This window comes from Panthera pardus, unplaced genomic scaffold, assembly GCF_024362965.1.
Source record: "Panthera pardus isolate Hobbes unplaced genomic scaffold, ASM2436296v1 HiC_scaffold_13, whole genome shotgun sequence".
NCBI lineage: Eukaryota > Metazoa > Chordata > Mammalia > Carnivora > Felidae > Panthera > Panthera pardus.
This window is the reverse complement of record NW_026526688.1, coordinates 73,408,664-73,426,319: the sequence shown is the minus strand read 5'-3', so window position 1 is coordinate 73,426,319 and position 17,656 is coordinate 73,408,664. Positions and strand designations below refer to the sequence as shown.

Below are 17,656 nucleotides of genomic sequence, written 5' to 3'. Positions count from 1 at the left end.
GTCAGTGCTTCAGGAATCAGTCCTGGGATCTTTTCTGTATTTCCACTTACTCCTCAGTTATCTCTCCCAATCCCATGACTTTACTATCTATAATCCAATGATTCCAAAAATTTTCTCTATAGCCCTAAATTTTCTTAAACTCTACACTCATGTCTAACTTTCTCCAAACCTTGTGTTCAATTCATTATCAAGAACTAGCAACACTACTTTCAATATATATCTTGACTCTGTTCACCTTCATGTAACAACCTCACTGAGCTATAATCATCACCAGCTGAGATTACTGAAATAACCAGGTAACTGGGATACTGTTATTGCACTAACTTCCTCCCCACCCCTTTGTTTATCCTCCACAAAGTAGCCAGTTACTCTTTTTAAAATATAAATCAGATAATGTCACCAGTGACTTCTCGTAACCCTTGGAACGAACTCTGAAGCTTTTCATCACAGTCTACAAGGTCCTAAAGGGTGTAAACTCTAGTTTCCTCCAGGATCTCACTTCCTACTGTTTTTCCTCCCACTAGTTCTAGGCCACGCTGGCTTTATACTTTCCCAAACACTCCACGTGGCTCTGACTAGGGCTTCTGTATTTGCTGATGCATGTACCTTCACTGCTTTCCCCTTTACATGGCTCATTCACTTCACTCAACTCAAATAGCATCATATCCGAGACACCTCCCCGGAACATTCAATTAAAACGGTATTGCTGTATTCCCCTACCACCTTGTCAATCTTTGCTTTTCCTTATATCCGTCTTTAGTTTTCTTTATATCATAACACTTAACATTACTTGAAAGCATATTTTTGTTGTTTTCTCCCTCAGGAAAACATAAGCACCGTAAACGTACTGGCTTTTTCTAGTCTGTTGACTCCTAAGTTCCCAGAGCCCAGATCCATGCCTTGCCCACAAGAGGCACTAAGTAGTAAATATTTGTTGATTAAATTTATGAAGTATTTCTCAATTATCATTTCTTATAACTTATTACAGTGCTTTCTAGTGTCATAAGTTCAAATTTAATACTCTTACCTTTGCCTTTATATTTAAAAAAGGTTTTTGTCACCTTTATTCTTTGCTTTTCTTCCAGTTCTTAAGATTTAATTTTAACTTTTACTCATTAATATAACGATGATTAATTTTTGTTTATGGTATGAGGATAAATAACTCCATATTTACCTCCTCCCTACTATACACTTATTAATAATCTATACTTGTTTAAAATATCACTTTTTGCACATACTAGGTATATGCACATATAGAACAGCCTTCATAAGTTCTTCATATTGTTTTTACTTTAAATGTTAATAAATTTTTATTTTAAACATTCTAGGCATATCTACAGAACTGTATTCTCTTTTCATATTGATAGAACTTTATTCTGTTAGCCATAGGGCAGCCATGTTTATTGCAGGATCTGAAATTAAATTAAACCAATGTGCTTGATCACATAAAATTGTTGCCTCAAACAATATGTTTTTGAACATCATCAATAACTTGTTTCTATTATGTCTAAAACTCACAAGAAATATATGAATATTATGAGGAAGGGAGAAAGAAAGAGAAAATAAACCAGATTACAGAAAAAAATTCTTATTTGATTTTATCTAAATATTCTATAATATTTTGACAAGATCTTGAACTTTCTTTCTGCCTTGTGATTGGCTAAATCACAGAACTGTGTTAGAATTCACACCTAATGGGTTCAAGGAGGCCCATGTATCACACCCTCACATTATAGCACCCCCTGTGCTCATTCACATATGTATTCATTCATTCTAAGAAACATCTGTATTTCATAATACAAGTGGAGACCAGGCCTTTGCCCTGAGGGCTTACTATCTAACAACGAAATCCATGTATTTAGCTTTCTAACCAAAATAATGTTTTCTCATTCAAGAGATGCACTTTTGCATCTGTTACTTATTTGGTATGCTTTCTCCCTTTCTATTACTCACTTCACAGTTTTGGTTTAGCAAATATATTGGGTGAAATGAGGAAAATTATGTAGACCAAAACAGTAGGAAGTGCTAAATTGTCATCAAATAGCCAAGTGCTGAGTTTATAAGAGAAAGGTATATAGTTCGATACTCCAGCCACTTTGGGCTGGATCATTTTAAGACTGCCATAATCAAATTCCACATTTGATCTATGTGAAATCAAAATAATTTATACTGCCAGAATTCAAATAAAATCCACAGTGTTTGAGAACTATCAACCATGCCTGTATGTTATACTGTGGTTTAAAAATTTCTATAAAATGTGATATTTTAATATAAATCACAACTATCAGGCAAGCACTCATTTTTAAAAAAAGATGAGCTGCCTGAAAACAGGACCAGGTACTAAAATCCTATATTCTGCCCCAACTGTTTTTTAAACCACTACTTGATAAATGTGTAAAGTCACCCACTTAAAATTGTGTCACTCTATTCTATAATTCACACACAAGAAATATACCTCCAAACAAACAAAAAATACCACCACAACAAATTTGCCTTTCATGGTACAATGTATTCTAGGTCATTGTTACCTAGCTTTAGGTTCACAGCCTGATAAACCTAAATTTTCAGAAAATGAAGGGAGATACTTGAAAGAAACAGAAAGAAAGAAGGACAAAAGAGATTCCTTAAAAGAAAGAAAGGAAGAAAGAAAGAAAGATTCCTCAACAAGATGAACCTACAATGGACAAGTGACTCAGCAAAATCTTTACTTAAAAATAGTTTTTACAACTCCTTCCCTTTTGCCTTCTTTCATTTCTCTACCTGTGCCCTAAAACTATTCCTTTTTATATTTACTTTTAAAATTTATTTATTTTTTAATTTTTTTAATGTTTATTTATTTTTGAGACAGAGAGAGACAGAGCATGAACAGGGGAGGGGCAGAGAGAGAGGGAGACACAGAATCTGAAACAGGCTCCAGGCTCTGAGCGGTCAGCACAGAGCCCGACGCGGGGCTCGAACTCACAGACCGTGAGATCATGACCTGAGCCGAAGTCGGACGCTTAACCGACCGAGCCACCCAGGCGCCCCTAAAATTTATTTATTTATTTAGAGAGAGTGCACACGCACTCATGCACCCATGCTCAGGGGAGGGGCAGAGAGAGAGGAAGACTGAGGATCCCAAGCAGGCTCCACACACTCAGCACAGAGCCTGACAACAGGGCTCTGTCCCACGAACCATGAGATCATGACCTGAGCCAAAGTCAAGAATCAGACAGTCAGCTCACTGAGCCACCTGGACACACCCCAGATTTAGTCTTCTATTTCCTCTTTTGGCCTTCCTTCCTACTCTCCTTCCATCCCTATAATGGGTGTAACCTACCTCCAGTGACTTATATTGGATGCCTAGTTTTGGTCACAAGCAAAGCTATAGCTTCACTGATGTTGGTATTCCTCTTGGACAGAAAGATCTTCCATCCTCTCTTCAGCTGTGACCAAACAGATGGCGCTATGTACTCTGGAGCTCAACCAAAACATGCTGTGAAGATAAACCCAATGAGTTTATCCATAATATCATGTGAAAATCCACTAACCATATTCGCTCCATACACCTGACTGCTTTGAAGTATATCATCATCTTAGATCCTTTTGATTGTGTTTTTTATTTTTTACTTAATGTTAAGGTATGTGTAAAATGGCAAAACAAAACAAAAATAACAAAACATATATTTGGATGGAAATAGTTTTAAAATTAATAATTAATTTTTAGGGCGCCTGGGTAGCTTAATTGGTTGAGCATCCAACTTCGGCTCAGGTCATGATCCCACAGTTCGTGGGTTCAAGCCCCACGTCAGGCTCTCTGCTGACAGCTCAGAACCTGGAGCCTGCTTTGGACTCTGTGTCTCCCTCTCTCCTCTGCCCCTCTCCTGCTTGCCCGTGTTCTCTCTCTCTCAAAAATAAACATTGAAAAAACCTTTAAAATTAATAATTCATTTTCATCCCTATCATTCTGGAAAACACAGCAAGTAGGGTTCTGAAACTGAGGGTGAGAAGCACACCCCTGTCTCAGCTGGACAGCGACACACAGACCAGGTATGCGTGCATGAATGCAGCCAGTAGTTTATAGGACGTTTTAATATTCTTCGAGAACAGTCAAATGACCAAATCCCTAAAGATACAGGCTTTTTTTTTTTTCCCCCTTTCTTTGCCCAGGAATCTGTTTTGGAGGCCAATTCAATGATTACTACTAGGACATGGAATTTTGATATCCATTTGGTACTGATTTACACCAGTATTTTTAAGGCTGCCAACAAGAAAGTCCAGAATTTCAGGCAGCCAAAATTCCACAAGAGACAACTGTCTTTTATTTTATAGCTTATGAATTTGGGGCTTAATATGATTTTCCACTAACAAGTTCTGTACCCCCTCCAGAGTGCTAAAGCCGGTGTGTAGATCAGCAAAGTAACACAGAACATATGAGGCAAGTTAATATTAAACTTGAAGGAAAACTATACAAATTATATTGTTTACTTAGGAAAAAAGCACTCTAGTTGAAAGGGCCGACGTATGATTTATTGCAAACACTCAGCCAGTGTGTTCACATTTTCAGTTTAACTCTACTAGCAGCAGTGGTTTGGTGGCCGTGTGGCATTGGATACGGTATAATGAAGTCGTCAATTAAAAATCCACTAGATATTGGTAAGGAATAGCTCTAAATACTTTATGTCTTCTGTTTTTATTAAATGTCTAGAAAAATGCAGAATTATGTCCGGAATGGACAATAAATCATAGGCCAGTAACTCAGGGAAGAATTCGATGGATGACTCTTTTTAAACAGAAGTAAATAAAGAACCTGTTTAATTAAAAACAACAAAATGTTTTTGGTTCCTAGAAATAAATCTGTTACAAAACAACACTTCCATATATAATTAGGAAAAAAAATCAGTGTAGGTTTTCTTTTGTAGGCTCAAAGTAATCTTTTGAAGGAAGCCAAGGAGAGAATAAATATTGGAACACTGAAATGATTAACGTTTTTTAGGAAAACCATGAAATCTTCTTCCCTGTATGCCATGAAAAAAAGAAACATGCATCCATCCTTTAATTGTTCCATGACTAAATGACTTTCCCTAGGATTCTAGGCTCGTCCAAAAACCTTCATGTTTTATATAATTTATGATATGATTTTATACACTTGTTCCTGATCTAAGAGTCAGAAGATACGTAACTAATAAAATCAGCATAGGAAGTCTTAGAATTATTTACCTACAAAACCAGGTATCAAACATGGCATCCTGCAATGTTTTCCAGCTAAGAGAAGTATCTCACGGAATTTTACAAATGAGGCCTATTGAAAAAAATAAAGGAAATATTTCTACAGCAGAAGCTCATATTAACTATTAAGAAAACCACAGCAGGGGCGCCTGGTTGGCTCAGCTGGTTAAGCATCCAGCTTAGGCTCAGGTCATGATCTTGTAGTTCATGAGTTCAAGCCCCACATCAGGCTCTGTGCTGACAGCTCAGAGCCTGGAGCCTGCTTCGGATTCTGTCTCCCTCTATCTCTGCCCCTCCCTACTCGCTCTCTTTCTCTCTTGAAAATAAATAAACATTAAAAAATTAAAAAACAAACAAGCAGAAAACCATATCAGATGCCTTCTAGGCTTGACATTGGGGTCCTAAACTCTTATCCCAACGCCTGGTTGTGTTGCCTACCATGGATGACTTCTGGACCATCAGCAGCAGCATGCACTCTGCTTTCCTGGAAGGGATAAGAATCTTTGAAGGATTCTCGGGCTCACCAGAGAGAAGGATATAACATTACATGTAAGCACCACATAACACCACTATATATCTGAAACAGTAGCTGTACAAAACAGAATTATTTTCACCATGTTTCCAAACTGCTCCAATGACAGTTAAAGCTAAACATGACTATGAACAAATGGAAGAGAGACTTCTGACATCCATTCTTAACTTTTATAGTAGAAATATTTATATAAAAAAATCTTCATTTAAAAATATATTGCTAAATTACTCTATGAAATTTGTTATTAGCTAATAACATAATTTTATCTATGCAAACTTCTAAAAGTGACTCTGAATGGATAAATTATTTCGCACCAAAAGTTATTGTATCTCAAAGAAAATAAAATGAAGGAATTTCTACAAATATTAATCTTCAGAATTTAATGTGTATACCTATACCATGTTATAAGACAGAGCATTGAAAAAAAACTCATTGTATTTATAAAGAAGGCTAAGGAAATATATCTTAAGTGGCAGTCAACCATATACTTATTGCTTTTATCAATCCTGGCCCTCTATCAAGAACATGCATTCTGGTTCATTTAATCAGGAATAGTTTTCTTATTTGGTACAGTTATGACAAATTTCATTCTTAACTTCTCATTAGATTTCCAAAAGACACCACATTAAAATTCAAATTATGGCAAAACTCTGTAAGTGTAGCATATGGGGAAAGTAGAGAAATACATCTACAGAAAATCACTTCATTTTAAAATTGAAGTTTATCCTCCCCAGTTTCTCCTTTCCATTATTTTTATGTTCTATATTCATTCCTTATTCAGTCTTTACTAATTTATTTTAGATATAGCAGTATAACCAGCAGTAATGTGACCAGACTGCACTATACTTATTTCCATATATTTTCATACATTTTGGCAGTCAGTCAAATTCATTGTGTCCTTTGGAGATCTGATCATAGAGAAAACTAATGACCGAATATACACGAGTTATATATACAAACTTGAGTCCTGAGAGCAAAACATAAAGGTTAAAAGAGGGGGTAACTTCTCATTAAGGCTGAATGAAATTCAAGAAATTTAAATGAGGAGGTTCTGAAATCCCTCACTACGTTGTAGCCAATCTTAAGAAGCTAGCCTAAGAATGTCTTGTTCAACCATTCATGACCATTGGTGAGCGAGTGTTGGGCATCACAATCATGTTATATTTGAACTTCATCTTCTGCTTTAAGTTCACGGCACGTACCACTTAGATGTGTTCCTAATGATTCCCCATCTGAAAACAGTGGGGTCCTGGCAGGGGTCTGTGTGGTCAGCAGGAAAAGAGATGGTGAAAAGCTAGGGGTCGAGGCTTCCGGCAGAGAACTGAGATGGTAGGGAAGGGGGGAGTGTGGGTATTTCTGGAGCACTTGACCTGGGGTTCTGGCTGGCATTCTTGGTGGAACTGCTTTAATCCCAGGCTGGGCTACTGCTGTTATCAAAGGTGGTGGAATAACTAAAGATTTCTCTTTTGGAATGCCCGGTGTATGTAAGTGTTCATCCTTTAGTTTTGCAATATCGTTAAATACTGAGGCAAGAGGTTGGAACTTGGGTTCCCAACTGAGGAGATTATCCCAGTGGTAGCTGCCTCTCACATCATGATCAGAGGTTCTCTGGGTGGAAAGAGCTGCACACCTTGCTTCCTGATCATCTGAAATAAAGACGAACTCTCTCCTGACATCAGCCAGGATGTTCTCTTTTATCTCTCTCTTCTTTAGTGTCTGGGGTAACACATTATTTTGAGCATAGGTTGTACCACAGCCTTCTTTATCTTCCTCAAATGTATGGCTGGTTTCTGCTGTTTCAGCAGTGACCACCACATCAGTTTCTCCAGACAAGCAGGAGAGCTGATCTGAGTCCCTCGGGATTCCAGAGTCTGGGACCCTGGATTCCCGATCACTCAGAGCTGAGCCAGAGTCCTTTCTGTAAGGATGCTCATTTATCCTCTGGATTTCCTTATCTTCTGCACTTTCTCCTTCCACAGAACAGTGGCCGCTGGAGTTTGAGTGCCTGTACAGATTCACAATGTCTTTCTCCATGATACTTATTAAACTCAACCACTCAGGCATGGCGTCCACAGGCACCGCCTCATTACGGCACTCATTAGCTTTTTGGAAGGGCTTGAGCATGCTGCTATCTGTGGTCAGTCTCAAATTGATATCTGAGGATGATGATGTTTTCTTTTCTTCATAATTGTGTGTTGTGTCTTTTTGTTTATGTCTTAAAATCAATACAATTAGTATGAAGATGAGTATCAGAAACACCAAAAAGGAGACTGTGACGCTGATGGAAAAGCTGCTACCTGATATTGCTGAGTGTTGTCCTTCTGAGAAAGAAGACACATTTACAAAAACAGCACAAAATGTAAACTTGGAGTCCGGTTTGGGGCTATGAGCGATTATTTTCATTTCAATGGTGTCTTGTTCACGGACTTGACTTCTTATCAGGGGAAGTGCTCTAGTCAAATAAATATTTCCATTAGTTTTATTTACTAAAAAGAAAGGAGATGGAGTTTCCAAAGAGTAAAGAATAACTCCATCAATACCAGCATCTGCATCTGATGCTTCCACTTTGCCAATCAACTGTCTTATTTTATTCTTTTCTGGAAGGTTGAAAAAATACTGATCTTGAGTAAAAATGGGTTCAAACTCATCTATCCCTTCAATATCCACCCAAACCATTAAAGAGGCTGCTGAGTCCCCTTTGTCTTTTGCCTGAACTGTGAGGCAGTATTTATTGTCATTTTCATAGTCAAGGACTTGCTTAGTGTGAATATCCCCTGTTAAAGGGTCAATGAGGAAGGGATGATGATCACGAGGCATCCCGTGAGTGGTAGAACAGGGCGATAAAATAGAATAGGTCAATTCTCCATAAGGACCTGCATCAAAATCCAAAGCGTTTACGGAACATACAGTGGAGAAAACAGGGACATTTTCAGGAACAACACAATTTAAGTTTGAGAACATAAACTGAGGTGCATGGTCATTATCATCCAGGACATTGATAAACACAACCGCAAAAGAAAAATGCTTCCTTTCTTCATCTGAAGCTTGAATAGTTAAGGTGAATTTTGTCGTTTCTTCATAATCCAAAGGTTTAATCAAATAAAGAACTCCAGTTTTTTCTTCCAAGTGAAAATGCCCCCTCTCATTTCCAGAGATGATGTGGTAAATGATTTCTGCATGTGGACCCACATCACAGTCGTTTGCAGAGACCACAGTGATGTGACTCCCTAGAGGGGTACTTTCCTTGACATGGGCATGATATTTCAGACTGCTGAATTTAGGTGGATTATCATTGACATCAAGTACTTCTATTGATACAATGGCTGTAGAGCTCAATGGAGGGCAGCCATGGTCAGATGCCACAATGACAAGGTTATGACTGGCAGCTACTTCTCTGTCCAGGCTACGAAGCAACACCAGGTAACCAGCTTGCTTATAAGGATCTTCTGAATGAATGAAACTAGTTTCTACATGGAAATTATTCTGTGAATTACCACTGATGATCGAATAATCAACGTATGTGTTTTCACGGGTCCAGTCACGGTCCATGGTTGAAAATGTGAGAAGCGTGCCTCCAATTTGAGCATCTTCACTCAAGCTAAGATTATAATATTCTACTGCAAACTCAGGGGCATAATTGTTCGTATCTTGTATTTCTATTTCTACTAAGGTAAGAGCGCTCAGGTCAGGAATGCCACCATCACTGGCTTCAACGAGAAACTGAATTGTTGATATTTTATCCAGAGGTAATACAGGATTGATAGTAAATATTGTGCCTGAAAAATAAGACATAGCATTTCAATGCTGTGAAATTAAATTTTCATGATCCACTTGTCAGCAAATATTTATCAAATATTTACTAATGTGTTGTTTTTACTTGCTAAGTTTTGTTATTTAAGTTACAACCAAGAGTAACTCCAAAGAGAAATTTTAAATTATTGTATTTAGACTTTTGTAACACTTGAGATCCAGAAGTAATACTCCTGGCAGTCACTCTATTAAATATATGTGCTGTTTGAAGATGACTTTGCTACAAATGTCTCTTAATTTTATTTTTGTAAAATAAACTGTTCCATTACTATTTCTTAAGAAAATGTATTCTTATTTGAAAAGCATATACTCCATTCTACTACCCATAGACACATGCATAGATATTCTAGAATAAAGCTATTTATTCTGGAAATACTGGGTGACGTTCAGTCTAGTCAAATGAAGGTAATATATATGATAATGCAGATTTTCAACTATTGCTTAATTATAAAGGTGTCTTTCCTAAACCCTTTTTGTTAATTTGGTAAGTGGTTTTTCCTCTTACTGATGAAATATATTTAACAAATTTTGTTGTTTTTAATATAGAAATATGTAATTAGGGTCCCACCATGAACTAACTTGATCTGATAACATTTAATGTTTTAAAAACCTCCTAATCAATATCGTAATTGCAAAGTATTGATAACACATGTCAAGGAAGAATGTTGCCAGGATGGAGTGCTCAGAGGGACCACCTTATACACTGTGACGGGCTGTGGCCAGGACAGCAGCTGATGTCACCTGAGCACTGTGCATCCCCCAAAAAAGAGAGAGAAGAAAAGATCTTAGAGCCAAATATCTGACATGTTTACATCCATACAGCAGCATTCACCCACAGCCTGCATGGCAACATGACCTACTTGTTGCAACCCTCCATGGGCCGTATACTGGTCTTTGGTGATTAAATTCTTCTTTAGGGTGAGCCTAAATGTCCATCAACTGATGAATGGATAAAGAAATTGTGGTTTATATACACAATGGAATACTACGTGGCAATGAGAAAGAATGAAATATGGCCTTTTGTAGCAACGTGGATGGAACTGGAGAGTGTGATGCTAAGTGAAATAAGCCATACAGAGAAAGACAGATACCATATGGTTTCACTCTTATGTGGATCCTGAGAAACCTAACAGAAACCCATGGGGGAGGGGAAGGAAAAAAAAAAAAAAAGAGATTAGAGTGGGAGAGAGCCAAAGCATAAGAGACTGTTAAAAACTGAGAACAAACTGAGGGTTGATGGGGGGTGGGAGGGAGGGGAGGGTGGGTGATGGGTATTGAGGAGGGCACCTTTTGGGATAAGCACTGGGTGTTGTATGGAAACCAATTTGACAATAAATTTCATATATTAAAAAAAAAATTCTTCTTTAGGGCAATCCTGAGGTTGTTTATTGAGATATAGTTAACATATGACATCATGTTATTTTCAGATGTAAAACTAAGGATTCTATACCTGTGTATATTGCAAAGTGATCCCCACAATAAGTCTAGTTACCATCTGTCATCCTCAGGTTAATTTTTTATTATTAAAAAAATGTTTTTAGTGCTTATTCATTTTTGAGAGACAGAGAGACACAGAGCATGAGTGGGGGGAGGGGCAGAGAGACAGGGAGACACAGAATCGGAAGCAGGCTCCAGGCTCTGAGCTGTCAGCACAGAGCCCGACGCGGGGCTCGAACTCAGAAACTGCGAGATCGTGACCTGAGCTGAAGTTGGACACTTAACCGACTGAGTCACCCAGGTACCCCCTGAGGTTAGTTTTTAAATCAGCTCTCACTTATGAAATAATGCAATGGTGGGTAGAGATGGGGAACACATAGTGTGACATGTCCCAGGACCTGTTCTTTTCTGGAGTGTGCTCTGCTAGGGACCTTGTTTTCCTAATGATAATATCATATCAAATTTAGTTTTTAATTTCTACTCATTGCTATGTTTCCTCTATACAATTCTTAACTGTTCTAATCTGAAATCACTTGCCTCAATGCATTTCATGACCACAAGTGACTTGCTCTCTGATAAAAAGACAAAGAGCCTTGGAAGGCATCAAATAAACCAGAAAAAATACCACAATAATTTTTCTCAGTAGAGATGAGCAAATCATTTCCCTTTTTCAATTTTTTGTCCTTATTGAATGTATTATGCTATTACTGAACTTTTTGTACTTGGCTTGGAAAAAAAGCTTCCACACTCTTGTAACACGAAGTCCTCAGTACTAAATGAATCCCTTCGACTGCATTCTGTTGCTTGTTGAGGCCTGGGATAATTATCCAAACTGTCCTTAGTTGGACTGATCAACTGGGTGTTTACTACATTGGGGTCTCTGAAATCCTGCACATTTGCCAGCATGTAATCAATTCCTTTTGCCTTCCAGCCATTGAGATGTTGGAGAAGAGAAATAACACCAGGGTTTGCTACCACAGCATTTGATGTGCAGAGAAATAAGAAGGGTGGCATCTATAATACCGGGGGGGGGGGGGGTGAGGTGGAAGCGTTTTAGGAGCATTTGGAAAAGATTACTGCAGCCTTCCACCCTGTAACTCGAACCTACGAACACTAAAGCCACTATGAATAACTCACCATTCATTGGATCAATTGAAAATTCCTTTGACGAAGAAAGGATCCTGTAAGAAATGTTCTCATTGCTTTCTATGTCTGTGGCTCCCACAGTCAGCACCGAGTACCCTACAGGCACCGATTCGGGAACAGTGGCCTGAAGGAAAAAAGACAGAAATGAGCCCTGTGCTTCCAGGCAGAGATATTTTCAGGAACAAGGCCAGAAAGTAAAAATCACTGTATTCATTTTGCTTATGGAAAATACACACATTAATTTATAGAGTTGACATATTAAGAACATTATTTTGTAGACCTAGAATTCAGAAAAACAAAATGAAAAAAAGTTTTCATTTACTTTTGAGTTTTATTATGACAAAAATTCCATCTAAATTATTTCTGCATGGTAGAGGATAGTTAGCAAATTCACTATTATAGTATTACATTATGTACATTGTATAATTTAGCAAGCCTTCACAGAAAATCATTACTTAGGTTAGTTTCCTTTCTGTGTTTATGCTTCAACCATGCATTTGCTACATTCAGAAGTCCTGACGCCCATTTCCAAGTATTTAGCTGAATGCTATTATTGTCCTTACTTCTATAAACATACACTGAGCTCTGCAGCAAATCAAATTTCCACTTTACAGTTTTGTTCATGACTTATCTCTGCAAAATGTTCATCATTATATTCCAAAACTATCTCTAGGAAAGAAAGGGTTTTCCCAAGTTAACTGCTGAGAATCTAAACTGCCTTATTGTCTGGTAGCTTTACAAATATTAGGTCAGTTCTGATTGTTATGGCCAACTGGACTCCAATCTCTACAAATGAAAACAATGGCAATATACATACATAAGAAACTGAATTGAATGAGCTACTTAATTCCATATGTACTTACCATAGCCTCCATGATATTGAATATAAAACCCTCAGCGTCAAGTAAGGCTCTAAACACCATGAATACCGTCTGCCTAAATCCGTTTATCAACAATGGTAGGCTTACATTATTCCCCATTCTTTCCAGTCTGGCTGTGGTTTCAGCATATCTTTGAGCTCTTTACCTGGTAAGAATCTTGAGAAAATACTGGTGGATTATCGTTGACATCCAACACACGGACCATGAGTGTTCCCTCTGTGTGATGCACAGTATCAGAAATTTGGATGAGCAGCTCATATTCAGTAGCTTCTTCAAAATCCAATGTTTTCACTAGCATCACCGCTCCAGTGTTCCGATCAATGGCAAACTTGGTTCCAGGATTACTCTCTTTGGCGAAATTGAAGATGAAAGCTGGATTCAAATCCACATCATGAACGGATATCTGAGTCACAATCACACCAGGCAAAGAATCTGGAATAGTCATGACCAATGTCAGCCTCCATTAAAATGCATCCTTTGAAATACTTTTCTTTAATAGTTCAATCCAAACATTTTAACTTTAAGTCCAACATGAGTTGCTGTTTCTTGGCATGATTTCTCATACGAAGCTCATTATGAGCCGAACAAAAACTCTGAAGAATTTATGAGCCCAATAAAGTGAAAATTTACCACTGAGTAGGGAATTGAGGAGGTAGAGCATATTCGATTCTTATATTGCATTTTTTGTCGTATGCGTGCAACACAATTCCAGGACCAAGAAACATTCTCAGCCACTTATTTGTATACATAGTTTCTGTATTAAAATCATATAAACATAGGGGATATGGGTGGGAAGAAGGTTATTACTCAAAACATTAATACAAAGCATACAGTTTTGAAAAGTAAGCAAGATTTAAGTGAAAATATTTGTATACGAAAGTTAGAAATATAGTTCCTTGTATTTATTTTGTAAAATTATTTCCTTTGGGGTGGCACATACACTGCTTCCTTCTCTTAAAATCTGACTCCCCAAATTATCCAGACTGTTGAAAGACAAAGTATACATTGTGCTAGTGATAAAAGCAAATCTCTAATATTCTTCACCAAAACAAAAATCACAAAAGAGATGGCATGCTAAGTGCCTAACACACTATATGTTCTTTAGTCTAAACTGTCACAAAAGGGACCTCATTTTTTAAAATATTTACTTATTTTTGGGAAAGCACAAGTGGAGGAGGCACAGAGAGAGAGGGGTTCAGAGGATCTGAAGCAGGCTCTGTGCTGACAGCAGTAAACTTACTAACTGCGAGATCATGACCTGACCAAAGTCAGACGCTCAACTGACTGAGCCACCCATGTGCTCCAAGGGACCTCATTTTTAAGCTTACAAGTATGGTGCAGGTAGAAAGGAGAGGGCAACATACTCAGAACAGTTCTCCTGTCTATGAGACTCATTGTAATTTTCATATTTTAGGCTTGAACATTCTGATTGTGCATCAACCATCCCTTACCCTATTCAGTACATTTTGATTTATGCCATCTGTTCTCGTGATGTATTTACAATGGGTACATTGCTGCATTTTGATGCTAATGCATGTGCTTAAGAATAGGACCTTCGGTAAAAGCAAATGAAAATATATCAAATGGATGAGAGGCAGAACTGGAAAACTTTTTATTTGTAGAACACTTTAGAGTATTTTTAGGTATCTCCACACATCTACAAACAGATCCCTCTGTGCGCGGTAATTTGTCTGGAAAGTGAGCATACTAAAAGGTTTGAAACATCTTAGGAGTGAGTTGGATATTAAGAGTAAAAGGACAGTGACAAGAGAGGGGTGAGCACTTTTTGTAATTTCAATGATAAAAGAGTTGGGTTGGATTTACCAGTACAGCCCTTGACCATGGACAAATTTGGGACTGCAGACTACGGAGTCATATAACCCAGAGACCCAAACAATTAAGATTAATTAGCACATCATGTAAAATTTAATAGTTTCTCCCTCCACCATGAATGTGGGTAAAGTCTTTCTGTAAATGCTTACGTTTAGTTTACACTAGAGGGAAGCAATGGCTTTGTGTGGTGAGTACCCCTTCACTTACTACTTGACATAAATATACTGCAAAGACTGACAAAATTATTTAAGGACATCGCTGCTTCTCAGGGGATCATCACAGTCGGCTAAGTAGGCTTCTCCACAGAAGAGATTTCATTTTTGAGAACTATCGGCACACAAAAAAGAAGCTGTGTGGAATGACACTTTGAGCCTTGGTAATTGGCCTCCTGATGACTTAAATGCAAATCCCAGCTTTGACATTCAACTTCTCTGACATTTGATATTTGAACTTTTGACCATCCATTTTCTGTTCTGTAAAATGAAGACAGAAGCAGTCTGTGTTCCATGGCTGTTGAGGATTAGTACTTATCTTTGATATAATGCCTGGCTGAGAAAATGGTAGATGATATTACACAAGTTAAAACCATGATTCCAAACTGCCACACTTACTTTCTGCAATTTCCACTGCTCCAGAGGGGAGAAAAGCCGGGGCATTGTCATTTGTATCGGTCACCTGTATCTTGATCACACTTGTACCAGAAAGGCTGGGCATCCCCTTATCTGTGGCTTGCACAATCAAGCTGGTTTGGAAAAGAATCAAGGAATGTAATCCGTTATCCAGAGAATGAGAAAAATAACAAATATCAAATATCCAGCTGACAACTTAAAAATGAGCTGACTAGCTACTTTTATAATTCTCCGCCTGCCTTTTTCTAAATGGTATCATTTAAGAAATTTATTTCATAAGAATGGTACCCTGAAATTTATTTACTTATTTTGGTTTTTTTAATGTTTATTTATTTTTGAAAGAGAAAGAGAGACAGAGTGTGTGTGGGGTAGAGGCAGAGAGAGAGAGGGAGACACAGAATCTGAAGCAGGTTCCAGGCTCCGAGCTGTCAGCACAGAGCCCAATGTGGGGCTCAAACCCATGAACTGTGAAATCACGACCTGAGCCGAAGTCAGATGCTTAACCGATTGAGCCACCCAGGCACCCCTGAAATTTATTTATTTTTGATGCATTTAGAAAATAAAATCCAGCAAGCCACCAGGGGTCATGTGGCATTTAAAACAAAGGAACCATTTCTGGAGACAGACCGTAGAATTCAGTCCTTTCCTACCAAGAACAACCTAAAAAGTAAGAACACCGACACCTGTTCTTTGGATAAGTAGACTGCCTCCACCTTATCATTAATGGCCTGGATATTACTACATATTTCCACTTTACTGTACCAACAAAAGACAGAGCCACTAAGTGAGTGTTTTGTATTGATATGTTTTTAGATACAAATTCCAAATCAATAGAAACTATAGAATTGAGAGAGGACACTGCATGATTAACACATTTACAAAAATGGATGATTGGCCAGAATTATGGAGTCAGGTGAAAAATTTCATGATTGACAAGAATTTGCATGTAGTGATTTCATCACTCTTGGATGACGGTACAACTGTCTCCAGAAACTAAATTAGAAACCTTATTAGTGTCTTCAACTTCTCCATTTCTATTACCACCTTTCCAACACCCAACTAATTATGAATCTTATGGATTTTACCTCCTGAATAGCACTTGGATCAGTGTCCCCAACCGTTGCACTCTTGCCTTCAGAAGCTCCGGTAGGCTGATCAAACATCCTGCTTTGCCCGGGACTGAAGGGTTTCCTGAGACATGGGACTTTCAGGTTTTTTTTTTAAAACCAGGAGAGTCCTGGGCAAACCAGAACAAGTTGATCTCTGTAGCCTCATTCCCTCATAATCTTTACCTGGAACGTTCTATCTTCACTATATCCTTTCTCAACTGGATGACTTGTTTGTTCACCAAAATCCCTACTGAAAGTCTCATCTGCTCCTCTTGATCTCCCCCACTGCAACTCAACTGCTCCATCTAAAAACCTGAATTGAAAAGCTGACCTCCCTATAAAAAACGTTTCCTTGGCTCTCCATGTCTACGAGGTAATCCAGGCCTCAAGCACGTACACACGACCTCCTATGACTTGGCTTCTGCCTGGAATCCCTATCCTCATCCTACCCTCTTGATCTTCTGAAGTTCACATCTCTCTGAGAAGCTTTCACTGACCTCTGGTCTGATTTGGATGCTCCTTTCTCTATCCCACAGCCCCCTGTACATTCCTCTGACACAGCGACTGTCACCCTTTGTTCTTAATGATTTATTATCTGTCCCTCCCGTAAGTTTCTTGAAGACAAGTAAGCTATCTTATTCGATTTTTAAAACTATACGTTGAGTGCTGGTTTCTCAAGATTGTCTAAGATTGTGAATGTATCGTATGACAGAGCCAGGATTCAAGCCCAGATCCTGGTTGACTAGAAAGCCTGTGCTCTACCATGTGAGCTCCACTACATATTTTCAACATGCCTGTCTTACTTTCTGTGTATATATCATGCCCTAATATATAATCGTTAGCTTTTCACTCCGCTCTAAACACTATGAATTCCAGGAGGGTAGCCGAGTAATGAGCTAAGCTGTCGATCAGAAGACAATCTTTAGTTTCGAGTGGTATTAGTCTTAGCCAGCGGTTGATGCTACCCTTTAAGAAACTGAGTCTTCGAGGTTGACACATTTCTACTTTCTTTTCCCTTAGCTTATCTGTTAAAATGTTCTACCTTTCCAACCTAACATTTAAAAACGGTGT

The 17,656-nt window shown here is 38.2% G+C and overlaps 1 protein-coding gene and 1 long non-coding RNA gene across 3 annotated transcripts in view; one reads left to right on the top strand and one right to left on the bottom strand.

The window, feature by feature from the left end:
• Positions 1 to 9,834, top strand: part of LOC109262504 (uncharacterized) — a 383,729-nt gene extending 373,895 nt beyond the window's left edge. For both annotated transcript variants that reach the window (XR_008421653.1, XR_002077797.2), the window contains exon 5: positions 7,976 to 9,834. This is a non-coding gene — a long non-coding RNA (uncharacterized LOC109262504). The remainder of the gene's footprint in view (positions 1 to 7,975) is intronic.
• Positions 6,433 to 17,656, bottom strand: part of DCHS2 (dachsous cadherin-related 2) — a 242,405-nt gene continuing 231,181 nt past the window's right edge. The window contains exons 17-20 of the mRNA XM_019441220.2: positions 15,459 to 15,589; positions 13,160 to 13,446; positions 12,125 to 12,257; positions 6,433 to 9,516 (exon numbers count right to left, since the gene is read on the bottom strand). Coding sequence (XP_019296765.2) covers positions 6,899 to 9,516; positions 12,125 to 12,257; positions 13,160 to 13,446; positions 15,459 to 15,589 — 3,169 coding nt within the window. The 3' untranslated portion in view covers positions 6,433 to 6,898. The remainder of the gene's footprint in view (positions 9,517 to 12,124; positions 12,258 to 13,159; positions 13,447 to 15,458; positions 15,590 to 17,656) is intronic.